This window comes from Sander lucioperca, chromosome 6, assembly GCF_008315115.2.
Source record: "Sander lucioperca isolate FBNREF2018 chromosome 6, SLUC_FBN_1.2, whole genome shotgun sequence".
NCBI lineage: Eukaryota > Metazoa > Chordata > Actinopteri > Perciformes > Percidae > Sander > Sander lucioperca.
Window position 1 is genome coordinate 7,039,792 of NC_050178.1, and position 24,053 is coordinate 7,063,844.

Consider the following 24,053-nt stretch of genomic DNA (forward strand, 5'->3'; position numbering starts at 1 on the left):
GTTAATTTCCCAGCTTTGGTGTTTTTGCTTTAAGGAGGACACTCTGAAACACGGTAATACACTTCATTTGTATACATATGATTTGCTGAAAGTGGTAGTATTTCACATGATTAAATTACCTATGAAAATGTTCATGTATAGTGTGCTCCAACTTAACCTGGTCCCTTGTACTTGTACTTTTTAGCTAGGTTTAGATTTCTTCATCTCAATTCACAAGATGTACTGTATGCTCCCCTCATTGTCTGAGGGGTCCAGCAGGAGAACAACCATGGTAACAGGCTCTTAATGTAATTCAATAGAAGCACACTGAGGCCTGTAGCCTAGGGATGGTTGGGGATGTGGATTTTGGGAGAGCCTTGACACCAAATACCTTAAAAGATAACAGACTAACAACATATGTAATCCAGACACGTTATTTTAAGACATGGTTTGTAATTCACGCTCACTATCCTATGTGCAATGCCAGAATTTTTTTCCATTGTTCCCTTTTTATAAATTATTTGAAATAAAGATGTCTACACATTCTGTACTTCTTTTCTCACTGTGCATTTTGTGATGATTTGGCTATTTGGATCATAACAAATGTAGGCTAACTACTGCATAACAGCAGGGAGATGGATGGTGCATTGTGACCGGGAGGGATTGGCTGTCAGCCTGGACAGCTCTAGTGTCTGTCCTGGCACAACTCTCAGTGCAGGTGTCATAACGATATTGCTGTGGCAACACCATTTCGTCAGAAACTATCAGCTAAGTTTACAGAGAACATCTGTTTTGGTGAAGCTGATAGCATATTACATTTCCACTTATGTAATAAATTGAGCAGTAGCATAACACTGAGCTGAGCAGGTCAGTGCCATGCAAAAGCATCTCACTCAACAATGCAGAAAGCATATTTTAAGAGCATATATAAGTCAGCACTTGTAGTTATTGAAAGAGTCACATCCATTTAACAAATATAAATGGTATTTGTACGTTTCACAATTAACCTATTATTGTATTTTTTCACCATTGGCTGGTTTTGTATGCATTTAAAAATAAATGGACACAAATATTGCCTACCCCCTAATGGAAAGATTACATGACACAGATGTTATAATCTATAGGTCTTTATTTAATTTTGCAGATAACATATATTGCAATCATGCTTTTTCATATAACACCATCTAAAGACATTTATTATATTTTTTACATAGAATATTTTACATTAGGCCCATGAAACAGCTAGAAATATACAAAACAATATTGTCTGACTAGACATTTCTATTAGGCTACATTATTATTATTATAATTATCTTTATTACTCTATTTTTGTTATTGTAATTATAATTTGTACAGTAGAGAGATATGTGCTTTAGTTTCTGAGATAATAATATTATTGCAGAAAACAGCAAATAATATCACATTTTTTGTTCAACATTTAGACAAAAGAAAAGAAAAACTCAGGTTGTACGGACATTCACAGGTACATGTATTACACAGTCCAGTTTACAACATCATTCAAGAGAGAAAACTGCAGTATGGTAACTTTATACAAAATTCACAGAACCCTTTGTCATTGCACATTTTAATTCACATATCTTTGAAAAAAAAAAAACATAGATAAAAGATAATAAACGGGACGGATTCAACCTGATTCCTGTCGCATGTAGCTGCCACAGAAGCAAATTGTCTTGATCCTCCTTCATAGTAATACAGTGCATCTACGCGTATGTTTTTATACTGCCGAGCAAACTTGATATGTAACAATAGGTTTTTCTTTACCCTATTAAAAGGAGTAGATTCAGTGGTGTTGGCCTACATTATATAGCATCTGGCTATGTCCTGTTGTGTTAACAGTGCTTTTGCCGGCTTTGTCCTCTGACTGAGCCCAAGTTTCTCTCTCCTAGTCTGCAGAAATCTGCACAATCGCCACAGGATAGAAACACACTATGGCGTCTACTAAAATGACTGAGTGAAGGCCATCACAGTTCATTTACACTGAAAGAAATTATGTGAGCTGAATAGCACACCTAAAAGAGGCAACAATTTGGATCAGCTTTTCGAGTGTGCCCAAGTATGTTTATATATTATACTGGTTTGTGTGTTTATGTTTTGTTGCTGCTTAAAGGGGCTGTACTCGAAATAATAAAAAAAAAAAACAGCAGGCTGGGATGCCTCCACACCGCTCTCAAAGACCGTTCCCCAATTCGTGAAATACCCACGTTTTTTCACGGCTACATGCACTAACATGCATGCACGGCCGGACTTTCTATCAAAACAAAGAACAGAGAAGCTCAGATTACAACACACAGAGGGAGTGTGACTTAATTCTCTGCTCAGAACGCCATTACTCCAATAGATCTTTACATAACAAATATTTCTTTGCTGCTATATTAATGTTCCAAATATCGAGTACAGCCCATTAAAGGTAGCACGTTGGATTAATGAGAGGAAATGCCAGAAATTTTTCATTTCTTAAATACGGCATTCATTGTTTCAGTGTATAATGGTAGTATCTGAGAGAATTTGGTCACGTCCACCTTTGTTCCTGAGGAGTGGGTTACTAGATAGATATAAAAGTAAACAATTCCAGTCAGAATAGTGGTAGCTATCATAGAAATCCATCATGCAGTCTCCAATGCAGCGGCCCCTGCAGCTTATTCATTCTCAGAATTTAAAATATAGATCTGAATTAGTATTGGCTTATTGCAACACAACTCTCTTTCAACTTAACTTGTTATCAGGAGGCAGAAATATTAAATATTGTACGCACAATGCTAAGGTGGCATTTTTTTGTATTGGCTACAGCTCTACTGTACGCTGTTGCTCTTCAGAGAGATAAAAGGAGATGCTTGATTGAATCCATATATAGTCAGTGGGTCAAATATCTCCACCAATCTTTCTAACGTGAGTATGATTTTGGTCCTTCTTACTCTCACATATAGAAAATGACCTAAAAATGATTCTACAAAAAAGATTCAGACAACATACAAAGTTATTGTTCTTTAGAAAACAAAGAAACAATTATAACAGTCTTGCTATGTATCCTATGTAAGTTGTTTTTGCTGTTGTCACTAGTGTCAATCGAGCCAAAAAAAAGTTGGACACTTCAAAATTCCATATTGTGCTTTTCAAAAGGTAGGCCCAGACATGGGTGGTAAACATTTCAGGCGAACTGCAGAATCCTGCAAGGGAGTGATAGTCTGGCTAAATTATATTTTACACATACAAGCAGATTTTGGCCTTACCTGTTGCACATTCCCATAATGTCTTTGCCATAAAATGGTCAATATTAAATTTTCACTTTACAAACTTTCAAATCGCTTTTTTTTTTCCACCTACTACACTGCATACATTTTAATGTATTTATTTCATGTACAAGCAAAATGCATTTAACCAATATTTTTCTTTGTACAGTAATTGTATTTTAGTAGATTAATGAATATCTTCAAAGTAGCACAATACTATTGAATCAACGCGGGCCTCCAAATTTAAATTATATATTCAATATACAGTAATTTCCTAAGTCACATTTCTTTTTCTAAAAAGACTAACTTTTTTGCATAATGAAATTCATAATATCACAACAATTTTGCTGGGTGGTTTGTTTTTCCTTAGTTTAACTCTGTATTATACAAATAAACAAACAGAAAAACCCCTACAAATAACTGTAATCAGGTTGGTCTCACGTGTCCCCAGGAGGTAGGTGAATAAAAGCAGACATGGAAGTCTGGTGGTCGTTCCAAACCTTGATTATGTTTTTTCTGTGTAGATCGCCAGTCTGGCCGTCGAGACAGAGAGACAGGCAGAGGTTTCTAGATGTAGGCTTCCTCATTGACAGGGTTCTGATTCTGGTTTTCTGTCTGCTGGTCTGGGGCATTTTCCTGAGCCTTCGACAGTGCCAAAGGCTTCAACATTATCCGCAGGCGCTAAAAATGGAAAAGCACTGATAACACAGCTGAAAAATGCACTGATGGTGTCGAAATTACAACTAAACACTGTCATACAGCGTTTGTAGGAACCAAACAGCTGCAAAGTTTGTGATCAAACCAATAAACTGTAACAAAACACACCAGCTACACAGCTGTGAGCTTGATGAATACACAGCCTAAGGCTCTGAGTGTACATTTTCTACAAGACACTCAGAAAAGACATCTATGCAGTTTCCCTGAAGTGATATATGGTTATAAGAATTAATACAGCCTGAGATATGATTGATAAAGAAAAATAAAACCAATGTTCATGACACTAACAAATGTTTCATGGGTCAAACTTACTGAGCCCACAAAACTAAATCAAACCATCCCAAACTTGGTAAATCTTTCAAATGTTCTTAACTATGGGTAGTGCTGGACCCGGGGTTCTGCGGCACAGCAGGCATTTATATGGAGTGTTTGTGAAATTAAGCTTCCGCCTGGGTGCAGAGCACTAATCAGCTGGCTGATTGCTACAATTAGACAATCAGCCATCAGCTGGTACTGCAGGATCTGACACCTGCACATCGCCTCTGACAGCTTCTGTTGCACTGCCTGCAATTATGGCCCATTTATTCTGTCAGCGCCGGCTATAAAGCTATATCTGTCACTAGGGACCGCGTAGATGTAAGGTTATTATTCAGCGCATTGTGGATGACTGCAAATCAAATGCTCTTAATGTAAATGGCATGATGGAAAAGGTATTATGTGCCAATGATTAGAATCATTAGATCAATAAAAATGCAGCATACCATTCTGCTGCATACAAATGAATGTAATTTACTGAGAACTCAGTAGCTGGTATAGCAAAAAAGGAACTTAAATTGTTTAACAGTACTAATTAGAAACACTATTTTACTAATCCTTTTATCACTGTTCAACTCTTCATGGCAATTTATCACGTCTTTGCGGAGCATGCCTGCATGTGTTTGCTCATTACAAAAGCACTGAATCACAGTGCAGTTATAATGCACAGAGCAAAATCACATTGGACTGAAAAGTCTTTTTGCTGCTAAATTACGTTTCAGGTACTACTTTCACTGCCAGCCATTATGTAAATGTTGTAAATGTAAGTGAGGATTATATAAATACTGGATCAGTATTTTCTGTTAAACATATTTGAGCCAGACTGTCGGTAAAAATCTACCGACCTTAAATCTTTATTCAAACTTTCCTTAATGGTTAAAACTCACTGTAAAATGACATTACATTATCCTCACAAAACATCAGCACCCTCTAAATATACCACTTTTCTCCTGTGTTGGATTGATCTATCATACAGTATGTAATACTATATGAGAGCCAAAAATCTTGCATACCAAGTAATCCACTTGAAACTCCCAACACAGAGCCTGCCTGTCAAACAGCTAATAGATGTGTGAAATGCAGTGATGCATATGCTCTGGAAAATCTGCAGCTATCATATTTGCATTACACTAACCAAAACTCTTAGTATTTCAGCCTGTTCAGCATTTATATACCAGTATACATATGTGTGAGTGTAATAACATTTACTTTAAGTGTATGTATATAGATTGTATTTAGATTTAATGTGCATATGCAGATATTTCTAGATATTGTATAAGCATTTCGTAACTCTACTTGCTTTCTATAGATATATGAATACTTGCCCTACACTGCACATTCATTGTTGCTGAGCAAATACAGCGAAAAACAGTCAAATACTATTATTTAAGTAAATGTATCAACTATTTGACTGAATCCACATTGACCTTACCTCTTTGTATGTGCCTTTGAGTGTGAGGAACATGTAGCCCATGTAGCCAGGGATGAGTGTCATGGAGGAGAGGGCCATGCACCACCCAACCCCCTGGCCCCAGGCTGGGAACACGTATTCACCCAAGGTGAGGGGAACCATCTGCACTGCACTAAACAAGAAGACTCCCTGGACAAGAGGGGCAAAGAATATATATCTCAGCGCCTTCATCATGTTTTGACATTTAACTATAACAGAGTCTAAATTCTAGGCTTCAAACATATTTCAAATACATATTACAGTAAAACCTTAGAATAAGCTGTTGGTTTTGGATGATCTTTGGACAAAACAGACAGACACACTGTGTAAAGTAATATGAAGGTATCATTACATAAAGTAAATGCTATTAAGTAAACATAACTAGACTCCTTTTGGTGTTCGTGCACACAACCATCAAGGTAAAGCGACAAGAAAAACTATAGCTTAGTTTAGCATATAAAGATTATAGCAATCATTCTCAATATAAAGCTTCACCTAAGACCTTATACATTAAGCCTAAATATTGTCCTTGATGGGGTGTTATAGTTGGTGTCTGGAACATCATGTATGTTACCCACAGATAACACTTACAGCCACAATGAGCGGAGTGAAAACAACCCAGCAGGCCTTCCACCACAGACAGGGCCTGTAGCCAATCATTTCCTCAATGTTATCATAGAATTTGTTCGCACCTGGAACCAAAGATAAAGCATGATGAAACAGTTTTAGTTGTCACACAACACTAGATACGTTTCTAGTCTGGATCTTGCGACTTTAGCCCCCAATAAGTCAGCAACAAAAGACAGGAATGTTTTTAGTTAAAAAAAAATATCCTTAAGAAGATTAGACATAGAGGGGGCTCACCATAAAACCATGAAATTGAGATGCACTCAAAGAAGACCAAGAAGAGCAGGCACATTCCGCTAGCTGAGTAGTAGTCAAACAGCTTGAACACGTACAGTCCACCCTGTAAAACGAGAAGGAAAAAAGGGAAAGGCAAGCGGGAAAACGTTGAAGAAGCAATAATAGTTTTGTGTGCAGGACAGTGGAATAACATCAAATGCGAGAGCACCGACAACTGTAGCTGGTGAGTGTTAGTGATGTTTCATTAGTGAGGACCGAATTGGTGCTAAGACTTCTTTGTGGAAATTGTGTGACAATTTGCAGCACAGGCAGGGCCAGTGTAGATAAAGCATCTCCACGAAACATTTCATGTCTGTCTACAATCTATCAGGGTGTTAAGGAGACCAGATCAAAGGGACCTGCTACAGTTTGTCGACTCCTACTCTGTGAAGCTTGATATATTTTGTATTGCCTGGAGCAGTGATTAGGGTAACTGTCTCATTCTAACAGGGCTGTGCATGTGGCATGATGGAAATCCAGTTTGGCAGAAGTAAAGGGACAATGCAGGGTCTTCGAGTGTCATTGGCAAACACGACCTTGGCCTGCAGTGATTCTGTCATTGTTAGCTCACAAGTAGACAGAAACAGAAGCCTCTTTGCCGACTTTATGCTGACTTTTTGCATATATATATATATATATGTATTATTTTTTTTAAACGTTTGAACCACATTGCAACAAAACTATGACTGTACCTTGTGCAGTAGTAGCCAGTAGTAGTGGTGTTAAATGGTAAAAAATGATAAAGTAAATACTTAAAACATCTCTTTTGACCTGCTGCATGATAGTCTGAACATTACAAATAATGCCAACCATTTTAAAATGTGGCTCAATTCGCATGTTAAACATGTTGGGAGATAAAAGTAGCCTAGTCTGAATCAACGGAAGTACATTCCCAGGATAATTGCCTGAATTCTCAAACTGTTCGCTTCGGGAAACAACAACAAACTTCGAGCTAGAATGCTACACACTGAAAATTGCCTGTTTTGAAGAATATTTGGATTGTGCAACAAGGCAGGTCTGCTTGGTTCTTTCGGGGAATGATTGTAAAGACTTACAAAGAATATGTTTAATATTATTTAGTAATATTAATACATTTACTATCTAACTGGAATGTTTTGGGACCGATGAGTGGGGAACGCTATGGACGAAGTACACATGGCAATACACTAGTAAGAGCAAATTATGTTTAACCATGTATCCAGCTAATTTAAAAAGCTCACGTTACTGTATTGTGTGAACAGTTAACTTCATTTAATATTGTATGTGGCGTTTTCTTTTGCAGGTTGAAAATGTTCCACCTAAACAACTTCCTTCCCGAAACTATTTTACAGAGCCATCGGCAAGAAGATTGTGATTGGTTTAAAGAAATTCAAACAACCCAGAGAGTTTTTTTCTACTATACCAGAATGTACGTGTGGAGCAGCCAGATCTTACTCCAGAGATAGGTCTGGCAATGTGAGACCAAGAGTAGCTCAATACAATTAAAGAAAGAGCAACTTCATTGTAATATTCTACTGATCAGGTAAAGTGACCAATGATTTTTCTGAGACTCTAAAATCTTTCGTTAGAATCATAATAGATTGAAATATTTTTTAAATCTTCTAGTGTAATATAATACTATTTACCCATAGGACATTAGAACTCACATACAGAGCCCATTTCATGGCAATCTGCCTGTTTATCAGATTTGTGTGTGCAAAAGTGGTATTTTTACCTTATGGGGGTGCTAGAGGCATTAAATGCACAAAATGGTTCATTCTCTGAGGAGCATGAATGTGTTCAGTAATAATATTTCATAGCAATCTTCCCCTTAGACTATAATATATTTTTTTTCAATTAAACTAAAGGAAGTTGTGGCCTGATGGTGGTGCTAGCCGAAAAGTCAGGGTCACCAAAAGTATAGGATTCATTCTCTGTGGACCCTGAATATACACAACATATTTCATGGAAATATATTAAGATTGCCATTAATAAGTCCATGTCATGGACCAAAGTATTGGTCAAGGGTAAATGTGGCCTGATGGTGGTTCTAGAAGTAGCTCAGGTGGTCCCCAAAACCTTTAGGAGTCACTGTAGGGGTAGCATTAATAAAAAATAATAAATGGCATAGGAATCTGGCTTGTAGGTGTGAGACATCTTCCTCTGGACCAAAGTGTTGGGCAGATAGACAAATGGACAGAAAAATCAACGGACCATGTAATCATCCTTACCCATACACATGTACAGCAGCTAGCGGGTAAATAAGTGAAATTAAATCATGGCTGTGGACCTTTGTTTCATGTTTACAGGCTGAAACATGATGCTAAATGACCTGAACCACTTTGGCAAGAACAGGAACAGACTCAGAGGGAGTATGACCCCATGATCTTTTGCTCTTGGGATATCATATAAGGGCCACTAGACAGGCTGAGTTAACAGTTTTGCATATTACTCTGTCAGCTGCTGAAGTCAAACTACTGGTGTTCTGTGTGATGCTTACATTGCCAAAGTTAGAAATGTTCAATGTTAAATGACAAAGGCGTGTTGATGCCTGCATATTTGAAGTATTGACTCAGTTGATTAAAGGTGAACTTGTTGAACTTGTGCAGCATTTCTACTGGATTCTGCAAATATTAGGAAAAGAGTGTATATCCTCATAGTGTGATTTCTTAATGAACTGGAGACTTAATATTGACCGGAATAATGGCAACAGATATGAACCTTGTCATTTAGTCAGAGGCTGTTTTTTTTTAAACTAACTACTCTGTAATGTCTCTGCAAGTTGGTGGAATATCCAATAAGAAAGAAGTATTTACCTGTGTGATGTTGGACAATCCAATGATGTAAGAAATAAGGCAGACGATTGCAATGAAGATCTCTCTGCGTTTTCGGAGAATGTGAGGGAATTCATCAACCAGCGCGGTGATGAAGCCTTCCACAGTGCAGAACTGGAGAGGTTGCAGAGTCATGTCAAAACTGTGTTACGTGATTCATTGTTGTCACAATAAAAACATTAGTTCAATTTCTAAGGTTTATAACTAACTTTCATAAATGAAGAGTAACAGCAAGACATATTACATTATGTTTTAGTAATGCTTTTACGTGGCAATGACACATTGTGAAGGTTTCCACCCTGAAATAATATAATCCTGGCCATTTATTTAAATGTTTGCTTCCATTTGTCAAAGCATTGCTTGACAGAAGCTGGAACATCAGCACTTTGCTATATGAATATGCCTAAAAACCACAGCTGAGACCATTTTTGTTGGGTTATCTTTACCTGGCTGTCGATTCCCAGCATCAGCAGCATAGAGAAAAAGAGTATGGCCCAGAGAGGAGAGATGGGCAGCTGGGTTACGGCCTCAGGATAAGCCAAAAATGCCAGACCAGGTCCTGACAAAAGACAAATGTTTTAGACATGGTGGTATGTACTCACAGTAGGACACTATTAAAAGATGAGATCAAAAACAAAATGGCAACAAAGAAAATAAAAATAATGTTAATGTGTTGTCTATCATTTTCAACACTCAAACGCAGCCATAATGAAATTAAGTGTAATTCTGGGTACATCCAAAGTGTCCATGGAAGAACAAAGTGTGAGTGCTGAATGTCAAACTTGAGTATTTACACAGGACAGAGAGTTTTTGCAAAATCACTGAGCATTTTTTCTTTCTAATAAACCCAGAAGTCAGAACTAACATCTATTGACAAGCTAAAACCCTCTCTTTTGGACTAAAAGAATAACATCTAGCAATTTCAAGGGCAAATCTTTGCACAGACGCAAGTATCTCTTGCATGTGCTGATTGTCACTATCGAGTTTCAACATTGATTGCAATTACCTGAGGCGGCCACATCAGCGATGGGTCTCTTTGTTACATTGGACATAAATCCCACGATGGAGAAGATGACAAAGCCAGCGAACATGCTGGTGAAGGAGTTGATGCAGCAGACAATGATAGAATCTCTGTAGGGGAGAGACGAAGCACAAGGCAGCCATTGTCACGCCTATATCAATTCCTTATCAACCCGTCACACATTGTTGAGAGACGTGGGGGGAAGGGAAGGTGGAGAGCCATTTTGCATCCTACAGTTACATAGCAGCTGAGCAAATTTATATTGACCCGTTCTTTTAAAATGGCACCAGCAGTTTCAATATAGTTGGAACCATAGATGTATGTAGTTGGGCTGCAGTGTTTATCCGACAGTATGTAGTTGGGCTGCAGTGTTTATCCGACAATGTGACAGAGGCTGAGACAAACCAAACGGCTGTGCCTATAAGTGTAAAACAGAACGTAGAGCCAAAATAAAGAAACGACTGATACAGCTGGAGGCTCGATTAGTCCCAAAATAGAAGGTACAGCAGACACTATGTTACCAGGGAACCAAAAATAATCCCAGGCTCAGACATCTGCACAGTCTCCTTAAAAAACAAACGTGTGAGTGATCGGTACAAAACACTCTGAACATGTATTTGATTCATGGGGTAAATGAACCTGAAATATGCAAAATATTATAGTCACCTACCTGTATACGTTATTATTGAAGGGATTGTAGCTGCCAAGAGCAATCAGAGAGCCTAATCCCAGCCCGTAGGAAAAGAAGATCTGAGTGGCAGCATCCAGCCACACCTGACACACAAAGATTAGAAAATAGAGGTTAAAAAACAGATGTAAACACATCATTTGTGCTAAATAGAGATATTTATTTAAAAAAAGGCAAAATTTCATTTTATTTTGCTGATAATGTGACTGCGTTTGTCATTTTCAGCCAATTTAACTGGCTTTGCTGATCAATGGACAAATGTATCTTGTCTTTTGTAAACCTTTGATGTAATGGCAGGACCTGGAAAAAAGTTGTATTCCAGGAAGTTGTTACACCTAAGTGCTGTCTTGTTACTCTTGGTCCTATCTGATCCACTCTGATTCCAAATAATTGCATCCTATCTTGATCGACTTAACAGCAGGACCTTGCCTTGTCTGATAATGTCTGTCCACACCGCATCTAGCTTCATCTCATGTTCTTCTTGAGCTTGATGTGCCTAAGTAATTTATTCACAATCACTACATAATAAAACATAACATTAAAAAGAAAATCAACAATGCTAACATGTAGGGTCTTATTTTCTCAGAATTAGATGCATCAGCCTACTGTAAATACCACTGGCATGCTTACATGAGACCAACTGTATACTTTAAAATTAATTAACCTGCCTTATGAATACAAATATACATAGCAATCGCAGGAGTTCAACTTTATATATATATATATATATATATATATATATATATATATATATATATATATATATATATATACTAGATATTTGGAACATACACTGATAGTTTTTTATAGCTGTGCGTTAATAGACATCCCTTCTACTATTTTGCTGCCTATGTAATTAACAGTGATTATTATAGATATTAGATTTTAGTATTAATACTGTGCATACACCAATAATCTATTTGGATAAGATTGTAGACTAAATACAGTACTCTTCGCCTATATGCAGGTACAATAAGAGACCTCTACTATGGTATTACGGTAACCAGTAAACAGTCTATATAACTTTGCCCCAAAAAACACCTCCCACTGGGGCTCAGCTTATCCTCTTGCAGACACCTTTATTTTGGCGTCCAATAAAGAGCTATATGTATTCCTGAACAGAAACTGTTTCAGACATCTAGGCCGAAAAACAAAGAGCATACCTCAGACTCCTTTAGTTTTTGAAAGTCTGGTGTGATATAGAAGAGGATTCCATCAATTGCACCAGGTAGAGTGACGCCACGGCAAAACAGGATGAACAGCATAAAGTAAGGGTATGTAGCTGAGAAATACACCACCTGTGGGACACAAAGTTATATTAGAAAACAGAATATTGTCTACCAAAACTAACTTGTTAAATCGCACAGCTAGTGAGCATTATTTTACTAAACATTTGTCCTGCAAGGCAACAAAACTACAAAAAAAGTGAAAACTGCTAAGTTGTTCAACTCATCATGAACAGTGTTACAGTACTGTGGCACCATCCCAAAAGCACAGTACAGCGCAGTGACCTAGCCAGCTATTCCCCAGAGGCAAAATAACCCTAGAATGGTTGGGTTCAGCACACTCTCATTGCACTATTTTCCTCCTTATCTGAACTAATTTTGCACTGTGCTATCAAAGTCAACACAGCTCAGATCATTCATGAGAAACTCTGCTGAATAAGACATGAACTAACAGAGATACTGTCATTGACACTGCTATGTATACAAATGACTGATGAATCTGCCATACATAAAAAAAGAAAAGTATGATGAAGTTATGTGATTCCTTCATTTGAACAATAATCCAACATGTCATTGTACCAATTTTACACCCTTGAGCATGAAGATGATGCAAATTCAATTCATGATGGATTTTATTTATTTCCATTTTGTTTTGTTTCTGTCTTTGTCTTCTCCCTCTACTTACTTTGCCAGTCCAGCTGACCCCCTTCCAGATACAGAAATAGACGAGCACCCATGCAATGGCGAGTGTGATAGCCAGTGGAATCCTAATCTCCCCAGGTTTCTCCAGACCATCAGTCATCTGGTGCATGTTACGTCTGCAGGGAAGGAGTAAAGTAGTCTTACTACAATGCACAAATGCATCCTTGATCTTATACATGCAGCACACATGGGTGCACACACAAATATGCACACACATGTCTGGATACTCACAAAAAGCCCTCAGCTTGGCTTTCCTTTCTCACCCCTAAAGCTTTTCTAAGGCACCACAGTTAAGATAAGTCATGCTTGCATGCATGCATGTTTACACACATTTTTTTGCGTTTAGGTTTGTTTGAGGCCCTTAATTGTATGTGCACAATTTTCCTCTACTTAAGGTATCTGAATAGATGAATGTAAAGGGATTTTGTGAACCATTGGATCCTCAGATCTAGATGGCAATATCAGACTCCAACCCTGATTATCATTATGCACAGTAGGGACCACGGCCTTTCTGTGTAGTTTAAATCTGTTCACAACAGAGCAGTATCCTTGTGATCTAAGCAGACTCTTAAATCCAGCTTACTCCCAGAACTCCACCACAGCGCTGGTGAGGTTTTTGGTGTCTGTGATGCTGTAGTTGGTGAAGCAGCGCTCTGTGTTCCAGGAATTGCCACACGTCTGCCATGGCAGATCCTGAAAATTAAAGAAAATAAAAGAGAGAAAATCACACAGACAGCTCTTTTTACTTGGACCACTCTCCCACCGCCGGCTCCCATTCTCTCTGGCTGTCGAGCAGCCAAGACCATGATACTCATTGAGATTTCATGCTTTTCTCAGAAGAGTGAATGCCTCATCGCCAAATGCATTTATCAATACCTTGTGTAAGATTCTAATTATGTGGGAAAGGAAGTAGTAAATGTCATACTCTGTTAAGGGCCGTTCATCCTTTGGCCTATGTAAGATGTGTTAACAAAAAGAGCCTGCCACACAACTAAAACGGTTACTATGTATAAAATACAACCTGGCCAAAAACCAAAACTGTGCTTTGTTCTGATTTAAGGGGACACAATGATTTTTCAGTAGGAATCTAAGAAGCTAGACTACTTTAGGATTATTTCTTCCCTGAATGTTCAAGGTATTCAAGTCCTGTTACATTGTTTTATTAGGAAACAACAATATTATATAAATATAAAATACTCACACTAGTGAAGGAGTTGTACAGATAGTAAATAGCCCAGGAAATGATTACAATGTAATATATATTTAACCAGAAGGACAGAACAGCAGCAGCCAGACCAACACCTGAAACAGGGAGAGTACAGACATGATATTAAATTGTGCTGAAATATGTGTGTTGACATGAAACGAAAATAATAACATATGTAAGATATTTTGTAAGTTTTGGTCGTTTACAGACGATAAACCTATGCCCTCTGTTGCGTAATTATAAAGAGCCCCAGTTTCCGACTTTGCCTGTTAATCAACCTGGCCTAATGAAGCAGCCAATTAACATAATAAGTGCAGGCCTTAAGAATAACGTACAAGTGTATTTTACCTTTGAACATAGGGGCCAGCTTCCACACTCCAAGCCCTCCAATAGAAGTGTACTGACCAAGAGCCGTCTCCAGAAGGAACAGGGGCATGCCAGCAAATATGAGGGTCAAAAAGTAGGGAATCAAGAAGGCCCCTGAATGAGAGGTGAGAGGTACATGTGCTGTGAATCATTACCTATTAACATTCATCATAACCCACATAAGATATTTGATAAAAGGAATATTTGCTTTTACACTGCACCCCAGTCCCAGGCTTTTGCTTGTGCGCAAATACGCACGGCTTAGATGACTTTAGCTTTATTTTCAATTAAAAACCTCCGGGAGCAAACTGGTAGTTTTTTGATGTCGAGATCTTTGCATTCCTTTTGGTGTATACATAAATGGAACATTGCCAGGAATTCCTGATTACCTCCTCCGTTTTTTCCACATAAATAAGGAAATCTCCAGACATTTCCGAGTCCGATTGCGTATCCCACACAAGAGAGAAGAAAGTCAAATCTCCCAACCCACGTTTCTCTCTCGGGTATCTCATTTTTCGTCTTCTGCACTTTCACCACCAAGGTTTTGGGTTTGTCGTTCGGCGTGGTGGTGGGCGCGTCATTCACCGTCTCCGTTAAGACGTGTCCGTCTGAGGCTTTGGTCCCGTTGGTGGCCATGGTTACTATGCGTGTCGGATCGTCCTGACCAGTGGAGAGGAAGGGGTTTCAGCACCGGTCCAGCCTAACAGCAGCTTCTCCGTCCTATTCACCCAGCTCCCAGATAAGTGCGGAGTAGAGACGAATAATCGGTGTAATGAGTGATCAGGAGCAGCTTAGCAGCGGTCCAGCAACCTGAAAACATAATTGAAATATGTATACATATAAATACAAAAACTATTTAAAAAATATCACTTGCTCTCCATGTCAATTTACTTGTATGAAATAGTTTATGAAGTCGAATGGCAGGTCTTAATAATGAGGATTCATTTACGTAATTCTGCCTTAAGTGTTTAAAATATTAGCAGTTTAGGAAAAACAATATGTGATTCTTGATTGCAGTTCGATTAAAGTAGAATTATTTCCCTGTTGTTTTCTGGAAGAAAATAATATTTTAAGATTAAATATGTGACTAAATTGCTTACTAAGGTGGGCATTTTACTGGCATGTGCAAAAAAAAGATATTTTACATTACTGGTAAAACAAATAATAATTATGTTACACGATTATTTTGCATGCATCCGTTGTAATTGCATGGTATTTCTTCAGGGTGGAGAGAAGAAAATGTGCCCCACGATCCGTGAACCCAACAGGATCAAATAAATACTTCTCATGCAATAAGAATCTCTTTTAATTGCCTGGAGTGAATGCATGTTAGCAGAAATTTAGAGCCTTCTCTTGTCCTTGAGTCATTATGCTCTAAATTCAATGGCCCGGTACAAGAGAAGAGCAATTAAACACATTTAGGAGTCAGGCGCGACGGTAATGTCTAATGAATCACCTGGAGAGGCTAACAACTCACTGGAGTTTTTAAATAGACATTTTTATTAAATATCTGCGGGGCAGATTTAAAATATTTAACATTCATTTAACTTACTAACAAACTGACACTGATGCAAACAATTAGCTACACAACATGTTCTGCATTTAAAAATGTACGTTATTAATTTCTATTTACTTATATACTTGTGCAAAATAATCTGCTCATGATAAAACATGGAACGCGCTCTCTGCGCCCTCCATCAACTCGCATGCGTAATTGTGAAAGGCATTATGAGGCAGCACGGTTACAAATCTTTTTGATGTTTTATATAATAAGCATTTTATATCAAATCTGTTTATAATAGTCCACGTTCATGTAACATTTGACTTCAATGAGACGCACAGCCTCAAGACAAATTGAGAATAATTGAACAAAGAATTATATGTACATTCATTTTCCCACAGATCACACATTTACATTTGACATATTTAAAACATTTGGCTGCAGGACTGAAGGGTCAAATACGCTAATGACCCTCATGAGATGAGTCTCTTGCGTCGTCATCAAGTGAAGTGCAGTCGCACATCCGTGCGCATTGCCAAATTCAGCGCATCTGCATGCCAAATTCCACGGTCCTCGATTGTAATAAGTAGTTATGTCAACAAATACTAATAGATCTCTGATTCATATCAAATGCATACTGTGTAACAGAATACTTACAATAAAATCCTTTTCTTTTCCAGATTGTTTCCCCGACGGGAAAAATCAGATTTTTAAAAAAAGTTACTTCCTTGCACTTTTACAGAATAAAACCAAGGTGAAAACTTTGCATCCGACGACAGCGAGCAAATATATGATCCTGAGAGGGAAGGATGGCGACCAAATGCGTCTTTGAGCGCGAGGTGCTGTCCTGAAAGGAGTGGTGCTGAAAGAGAGGAGGGGAGAGAAGACGGGGAAAGGAGCTGCCGCCGTCTGAGTTGAAGCGAGCAGGGACGTAACATGGAGCGCAGGATCCTCACTCTCATCTACATAGCGTCAATGTCACCTCAAAGTCGACCCTCCCCAACTCCAACATTTCCACCACTGAGATGGCAGCGGGTTTGAGAGAGGAGCATCCTCTTGTCTCAAGGTTTTATATCCTTACTCCTGAAGATTTTTTTTCTACACCAGCATCTCTTTCTCTCTCTCTCTCTCTCTCTCTCTCTCTCTCTCTCTCTCTCTCTCTCTCTCTCTCTCTCTCTCTCTCTGGCTCTCTCAGAGGCCAGTTGATGCATAATAACTAAACATAATAACTTAATAAATATATTCCATCAAGTTGCCATTAATAACACTTGTTCATTGTTTTTTTATTTTCTAAACTTACATCCATCCAACATTTGCGTGATGAACGTGAAACAGCTTGTGTAAAAAGGTCACGCTCTGGGTAAAAATAAGAAGTGTTGCATCAAATGCAGCAGCTCTAAAGTAGCAGATACAGAGGAAGATGCCAATGGCTGCTCTAGCTTCTGGCAAAACATGATAAAAGGGTCCCAGCCAATAAAGGGAGTCGGGGTGTGTAAGATAAATTGAAAACTCTGCTTATAATCTTCTTAGCCAGCTGCCTTCCAACATGAAATACCCTTGTGGAACATCCCAAATGAGCAGTCTTAATGCAGACTTTAACTCCCACACCAAGATAAATTATTGGGCTCTCACTGGGACTCTCGCAGGGTTTAACAGTTAAAGTTTTAGTCGTGAAAATGAGTAAAGATTATGCAGTGTTACTATTAGAAGAAAATCTACATCTGCCTTTGGGAATGACAAACGCTGACTGATGAAAACTTTGATATTGATGATTTTTTTCCTGTATTTCAAGTTTGTTGCACTGTCATGAAGCTTTCAGGTGACACCTTATCATGACTCATGATATTTTGGTGCCAAAGCAGCTTCATTTGAATGTTAAGTGGCATCATATGGCATGGCTTATGTCGCTGTTATGGATGCATGCAATTCTGGAGTGTGTCAAAATCTACCATTTCCATATTCTTCTATTCATTTGCTTCATTTCCTCTCCTTTTTCTTTTTTCCACACTATCCCCATTTTCTCACTGCTTTCACTCTTTGCTCCCCCCCCCCCACCTCACACCCCTCATGCTCATCTGCCCAAATCTTTCCCTTCCGTCTTTTGTTCTTTTTTTCTCTGCCATACTGTAGGCTGTAAGGTGCTGATACAGTGTAACAGAAAAGCCACATCACTGAGAGGGAAGGAAAGAATGCCCAGATGGTGAACCAATGTGGGGTGAGCTAACCTTCTTATGATACAAAATGAAATTTAGCATTTTTAATCCCAACTGGCTGATTGTCCTGCAGGCTGTGGCACCTCAGATGTGCAAAAAGCCTCCCGTTGGCCTGCAGCTCTCACACGAGGGGAATTCAAAATGCCACAATGATGAGAGCTGGTGGGTCTGCGCTTGTGGCCCTGGCCCCACCTGATGGTGAGCCTGTGTGCAGTGGAGCTTGTAATTACAAAAGGAGGTGGTAGTAATAGAGAGTAGAGTACAGGCAAACACACGGGCAAACACACAGGCAGACAGCTGGCCCCCAGTTTCACCACTCAGACATAGGGGACAAAAGCGATGCTCTGAAACTGTAGAGCAGATTATTGGTCATGTGAGAAAGACAAAATGGCGATGCAGATGATGATGACAGTGATAATGTTGACAGATGCATTTTATAATGCAGGCATATTTACAGAGCCTTTCAGAAATATGTTGCCTCTCACTTTCAGTATTACACTGAGGCTTTGCATTCATGGTGAGGCTCTTTATGTGCAACATAAATAATATGACTGTAAATAACAGAATCCTACGTGTACCTCTAACACTGCAAGTCAAGCAGAATATGAATCCACGTAAAATAAAAATTGTATATTAATAAACTGGAACGATGCGTGCTAACATGCTTACTATGTTCACCTTCTTAGTTTACCATGCTAGCATGCTATGAGTTGCCAATAAGCAATGCACACAAAATACAGCTGATGATAGGAATATCATTAGTTTTGCAGGTATTTGGTCATAAACCACAGTAGCAGGGACATTTTAATTTTGACTTGATGATGGCGCTCTATGAAACATTAAGGTATCATCTACAACTTATTCTGAGGGGGGCATGAATGTATGTACCAAATTTCATGGCAATCCAGGTAATAGTTGTTGACTATTTCTCTCAAAATAGATGTTAATCTCATGGTGGCGCTAGAGGAAAAGTCAGGACATCACCAAAGTCATTAGGATTCATCCTCAGGGGATCATGAATGTCTACCAAATTTCATGACAATCCGTCCAAAAGTTGTTGATACATTTCTGTCTGGACCAAAGTAGTCAAATGACAGACAGACCAACATAGCTACGCCGCTGTCATAGCTAAAATCAAGACATATCTAAAAAACAGACCTGTACCATTATGCAAACATACAGGGACCAAATACAACCTTCTTGAAAATACTCTCATGAAGTATTAGTAGTATCAGTAGTATACTCTAATATAAAATGACATCCAAAAAAAATTATATAATTATAGTATGTATTTGAAAAATTAATCCATACTATTCTTGAGACAGTGGTTTTAACTTTATTGCTACTTGGAACTTTACCGCTTCAACATTGTCCTTTTAACATTGACTTCATGACTCGTCTGCAGTCCCTTTCCAAGTCAGTTGCTGTGCTTGCCAAGCGAAGCAGCATCTCAAATATCTAGTTTGAACAAACATTTTTTAACATTGTTGTATGTTGGCTTAGCACTCTAGAGCTTATGGAAATGGATGTGTGTTTGGGGATATGAAAGAGAGATAAAGACACACTGACAAACAAACAAACAGACAGACAGAGCCCTGTACTGTAGCTTTTCCATGTCTCTTAATCCTAAAAGCCTCTGTTCTTTTTGGGTGGTGGGGAGAGGGAGGGACTGTTGTCAGGACCAGTTATGTGAAACACTGCAGGCCCATAGAATATATCTGGCTCTTCATTGGTAAGTCAGTCAGGTAGGACGCTGCTAGGCCTCTCCAGAAGAGCCTCGGTGCAACGTTTCCGCTCTCAGTGAAAAGATGCAAACAAAGTGATGTGTCTGTTGCCGGGTGATTCACAAAAAGAACCCAGGGTGCATTTTTGTAAAAAGGGAGGGTGAAAACACAGCGGCAAAGTAAAACAAATACTGGCCTCCCTCCCTGCCTCCCTCATTCTTCTCACAGCCAGGCAGGAATGTAGAAGTCGGTGAGGGAAAGTGAAGCCAAAATGTTTCTGCCAAGCCAGCTTATGCTTAAATGTAGCAACATATTTAAGAACTGCATTGTAATATAAAGGTGAAGATTCAAGTACCTACTTAATCAGAAATTTGATTCTGAGAACATGTTTGGAGAAGTGCCAGAATGAAGTATAATTCTAAATCAAAAAGCAGTTATAAATTGATTGATTTTTAATAGCTGTAAATTCATGCATGTTTTTACCTAAATCAATAACCGTCAAAGAACTGTCTTGGTCCAAGTATCAGGGAAGTGTCAAGCCAATAGAGATGTTTTCAGACACGTGACGAGGGCTGTATTGTCTGTAAATGTGCAGTGACATTGTTTTGACCCCCTGCCATGATTCATTATAACATCAGTGACACAGGTTGCGAAAGGTTACCAAGGTGCAGCAGATGAATATGCAAAATGGCATTTTGAGTGTAAAAGGTAAAAGGTTAATTAAGAAATAAATGCTTGTTTTTCATGACTAATGTCAGAGCTGCTTTATGTCATATTAACTATGGGTGTGAAAAAAAACCTGCCACAGGTACATTGCTTCTTTTGCACTACATTGAATATCTCGAGTAAAAATAATGCATGGAAAAGTGTGTATAAAACTATGCCAAGAAAGTGTTGCCTTTTCATTCAATAGTTTTGGAGATATTTAAATCTGGACCACAGTGGTGGGTCGACCATCATGGCTACCCCCAGCAAAAGTCAGGAAATCAGAAGGCTTTATTCAAAATTGATGTTTCATTTAACTGTTTTGATTTCATCCCATTGTGAATCCAAGAAGAATAAAAACATTTCTTTTTTAACTAGCAAATTAGCAAAGTAAAAACAAAAACCCTCATAATGATAAATATGAATTTATACTAGAAGCATCCATTCTCTTGCAGGTCATCTTTCTCACATTATTCAATCTGCTTACTAGAAATAAAAAAAATAAAAATCAACATACACATAAACACTCCAGTGTGTAATATTTCTCTTAAAAAGGATACTGTTCAAGGTCAAATTATTGATCTGCATCAGTTTTGGCCATGGTTTTGGCTGAAAGCACCAGAGGAATTATTGACCGACTCTTAAAAATCCAAACATAATGCGGTTCTTTTTGTCCAGAGGGCTTGTGGCTTGTGTTATGGGAATATCAATACACTTTGGCCTCTGGTTTTACTATAATTTATAGCAGCGGACATTTTTCTTGCTTGTGCACCTGTATTAATGTTCCACATCAATCTGCTGTTTCGTACAACATCAGAGCAGAGTGGGGGCTTTAGATGCTGGATGACTGAGTTTGATTGGGTTGTAGCTGCTGAAGCTACAGAAATATGAATCAAACGGACAAGCTTGCTGGACTCAGAAAGGACTTCAGTGGGTGAAGCTATAACTAGGATGTTCCACTCAAACTGGTTTGTGTGGAATCTCATGTATTTGCAACAAAAGGCTCTGCATGAGAAATTAAATCTCAGACTATAATTCCATTGGTATTCCATTTGGGCTAAGAGCACAGTACCAATTCTCATTTATCACATATTTAAACAATGGCTGTAATTTAATGTCATGCATCTTTGTTATATCAACATACCTTTCAATGGAGTAGGACAATGTATCCTTTCTATGGGTTTCAACTGTGTTCCCAAGAATGTTTTATGGGTGGTTACCCCTAGTCAAGGTAATTGAGGTAAACAGAATGTAATCCACGAGTCAGGACTGATATTTAGACTTAATGGCTTTCATAGAATCTGCATCCGCCACCACCTGCACCTTCAAACTCATGGCTGACTGATGTTGTTGGGAAGTAAATGAGAGAAAGGGTGGAGGTTGTGATTGCATTTATCTTTAGACTTTTTCTTTGCTCCTGAGCAGTTTGGAGCATTATAGTAACTTTAATATGAAATAGTCGTCAGAGATATTCACTAAGTCATTAACATCATTAGGTCAAAGGCGAACAAAGGATTTTGTGCAAAACACAAACATCTACAACATTTTGAAAAGCAAACAGAGGAGAACACTAAATCAATTCAATTCACATGACCATTTAAATGCAAATCCCTGCTGTGATTATTGAAATTTTCACTCGTGTTGCTAGGCAACAGAGCTGTGGGCTGTTTGGTAGGTTTGGTCTTCGCTGCTTGACCACATCTGTCTGGACAGCTTTAAAGGCAAGGTCTTAGACACTCACATAAGAGGCAAGGTGGGCCTGAGACTGTGGAGCTGGGTTTGAGGGACTATCCATTTAATCATTAACCAACATCTAATAAAGAACACTGCAGGGGAAATGTTTTGCATTTAGGCAAGCAGCAGGTATCTTGAGGTTAAAGAAAGGTCTTTAGACTGACGAGCACTGACTGCCACCCGAGAAGATGGGCAGCAAAACGAAGGGCTGAGGCTCTCTGAGGTGATGTATCAGTTCATTCTGGAGACAGGAGCATGTAGACTGAGTGAAAATGCTGACATCAGAGTTAAAGATATAGGCTACTAGATTGAAGGAGACAATTAAAGCCAATGTTTGGATTGAAGGGCAAGCACTAAGGCTGTGTCTGAGTTGTAGAGCAGAGGAGTTAGGCAGACAGGCAGAGGGACAGTGCAGGAGGCTGTGTCTGAAATGGAGGAGAAGGGTGAAACAGGACCAGAGGCTGAGGCTGGTGTGCTCCTCCAGCTCCTAAAGGCTGCTGCTGCAACTACAGCAGCAACTGAAACATGCCTCAATTTCATTTTATAGAGATCCTACTCTATATGGGTCATCAGATGAGGTTTTTGGGGGTTCTTTTGAATTTAGTTTGCTCCATCAAATGCTTTATGTTGTTTTGAAGCTTAAAGGCTGTAGGCTTTCATGGTCTCATGGTTGCTAAAACCAGCAGTTTAAAATCAGAACAATCTGACAATTAGTTCTAATTAGTACAGCAGAATAGTTGTCTTTTCAACAACAGGATATTATTTATTAAACAAAACCAATTAGGCAATTGTCACTTATTTACCTTTAGGGGCAAATTATGTGATTGATTTAAAAACAACCACTATGAAATGTAAATAAATAGAAATATTTAACAATATTCCACTTATCTGACGTACAAAATAAAGAGATATTGATCATAAGTGATAGCTTTGATTTTAGTAGTTGTGAAGTCATTATTCATTGGATGTGCACTGCATGCAACATTAGTGTGATTACTGCAGCTACCCATATTAATATTTTTGTGTGCAACTAATTTCGTTTTGTTCAGTTCAATTTTGTGATAACAAAGGTTGTTGAGTTTAAACAGTGTACATTTTATTTTTCCGTTTTGATAATTGAGCAGAGCACAACAATCCTGTTAAAAAAACGGTTCATAGACACATTACTCCTGCAGATAATTTACAGTATGGTAAAACAGAACTTTAATTTGCATTTGTATTTTGTAACCATTTCCTCATGCAGGTCTTTCCCTGCTGCCATTTATATTTTACATTTCAAGGACAAACTTTTAAAATGTTCCCTTGAGGAGAAAGGGGCAACACTTGGAAAAGATGTATTTTTTCATGTAGACTTGAAGCATGTATATACAAATCCAATCCTGTACAGCTCAGATCTTTTACTCTACTGGATCTGGACTGTTCAAAGTGACACATCTTGGAAGCCCAGACTGCTCCGACGTTGACATTTAACTCCCATTGGTGCCTGCTAAAAAAGCATGTACACAGGCTAGAAGGCACTTAAATTTAAACATCCTCCTAAT

General features: G+C 38.4%; 1 protein-coding gene across 2 annotated transcripts; it reads right to left on the minus strand.

Moving 5' to 3' along the window:
- Positions 1–1,311: 1,311 nt before the first annotated feature.
- slc6a1b (solute carrier family 6 member 1b) lies at positions 1,312–17,206 on the minus strand. Of its 2 annotated transcripts, none has more exons than XM_031301663.2 (15): positions 16,794–17,206; positions 15,025–15,445; positions 14,618–14,749; positions 14,264–14,364; positions 13,646–13,755; positions 13,046–13,178; positions 12,298–12,432; positions 11,117–11,220; positions 10,432–10,556; positions 9,872–9,984; positions 9,408–9,539; positions 6,574–6,676; positions 6,301–6,401; positions 5,692–5,859; positions 1,312–3,908 (listed from the first exon to the last, which is right to left on the minus strand). In XM_031301663.2, exons 2-15 carry the CDS (start codon positions 15,269–15,271, stop codon positions 3,795–3,797), a joined length of 1,818 nt encoding a protein of 605 aa, XP_031157523.1. In that variant the 5' UTR covers positions 15,272–15,445; positions 16,794–17,206; the 3' UTR covers positions 1,312–3,794. The 2 variants fall into 2 exon arrangements, with proteins under 2 accessions (XP_031157523.1, XP_035857816.1); XM_036001923.1 differs by having other exon boundaries at positions 15,025–15,457.
- Between the last annotated feature and the right edge of the window lie 6,847 nt (positions 17,207–24,053).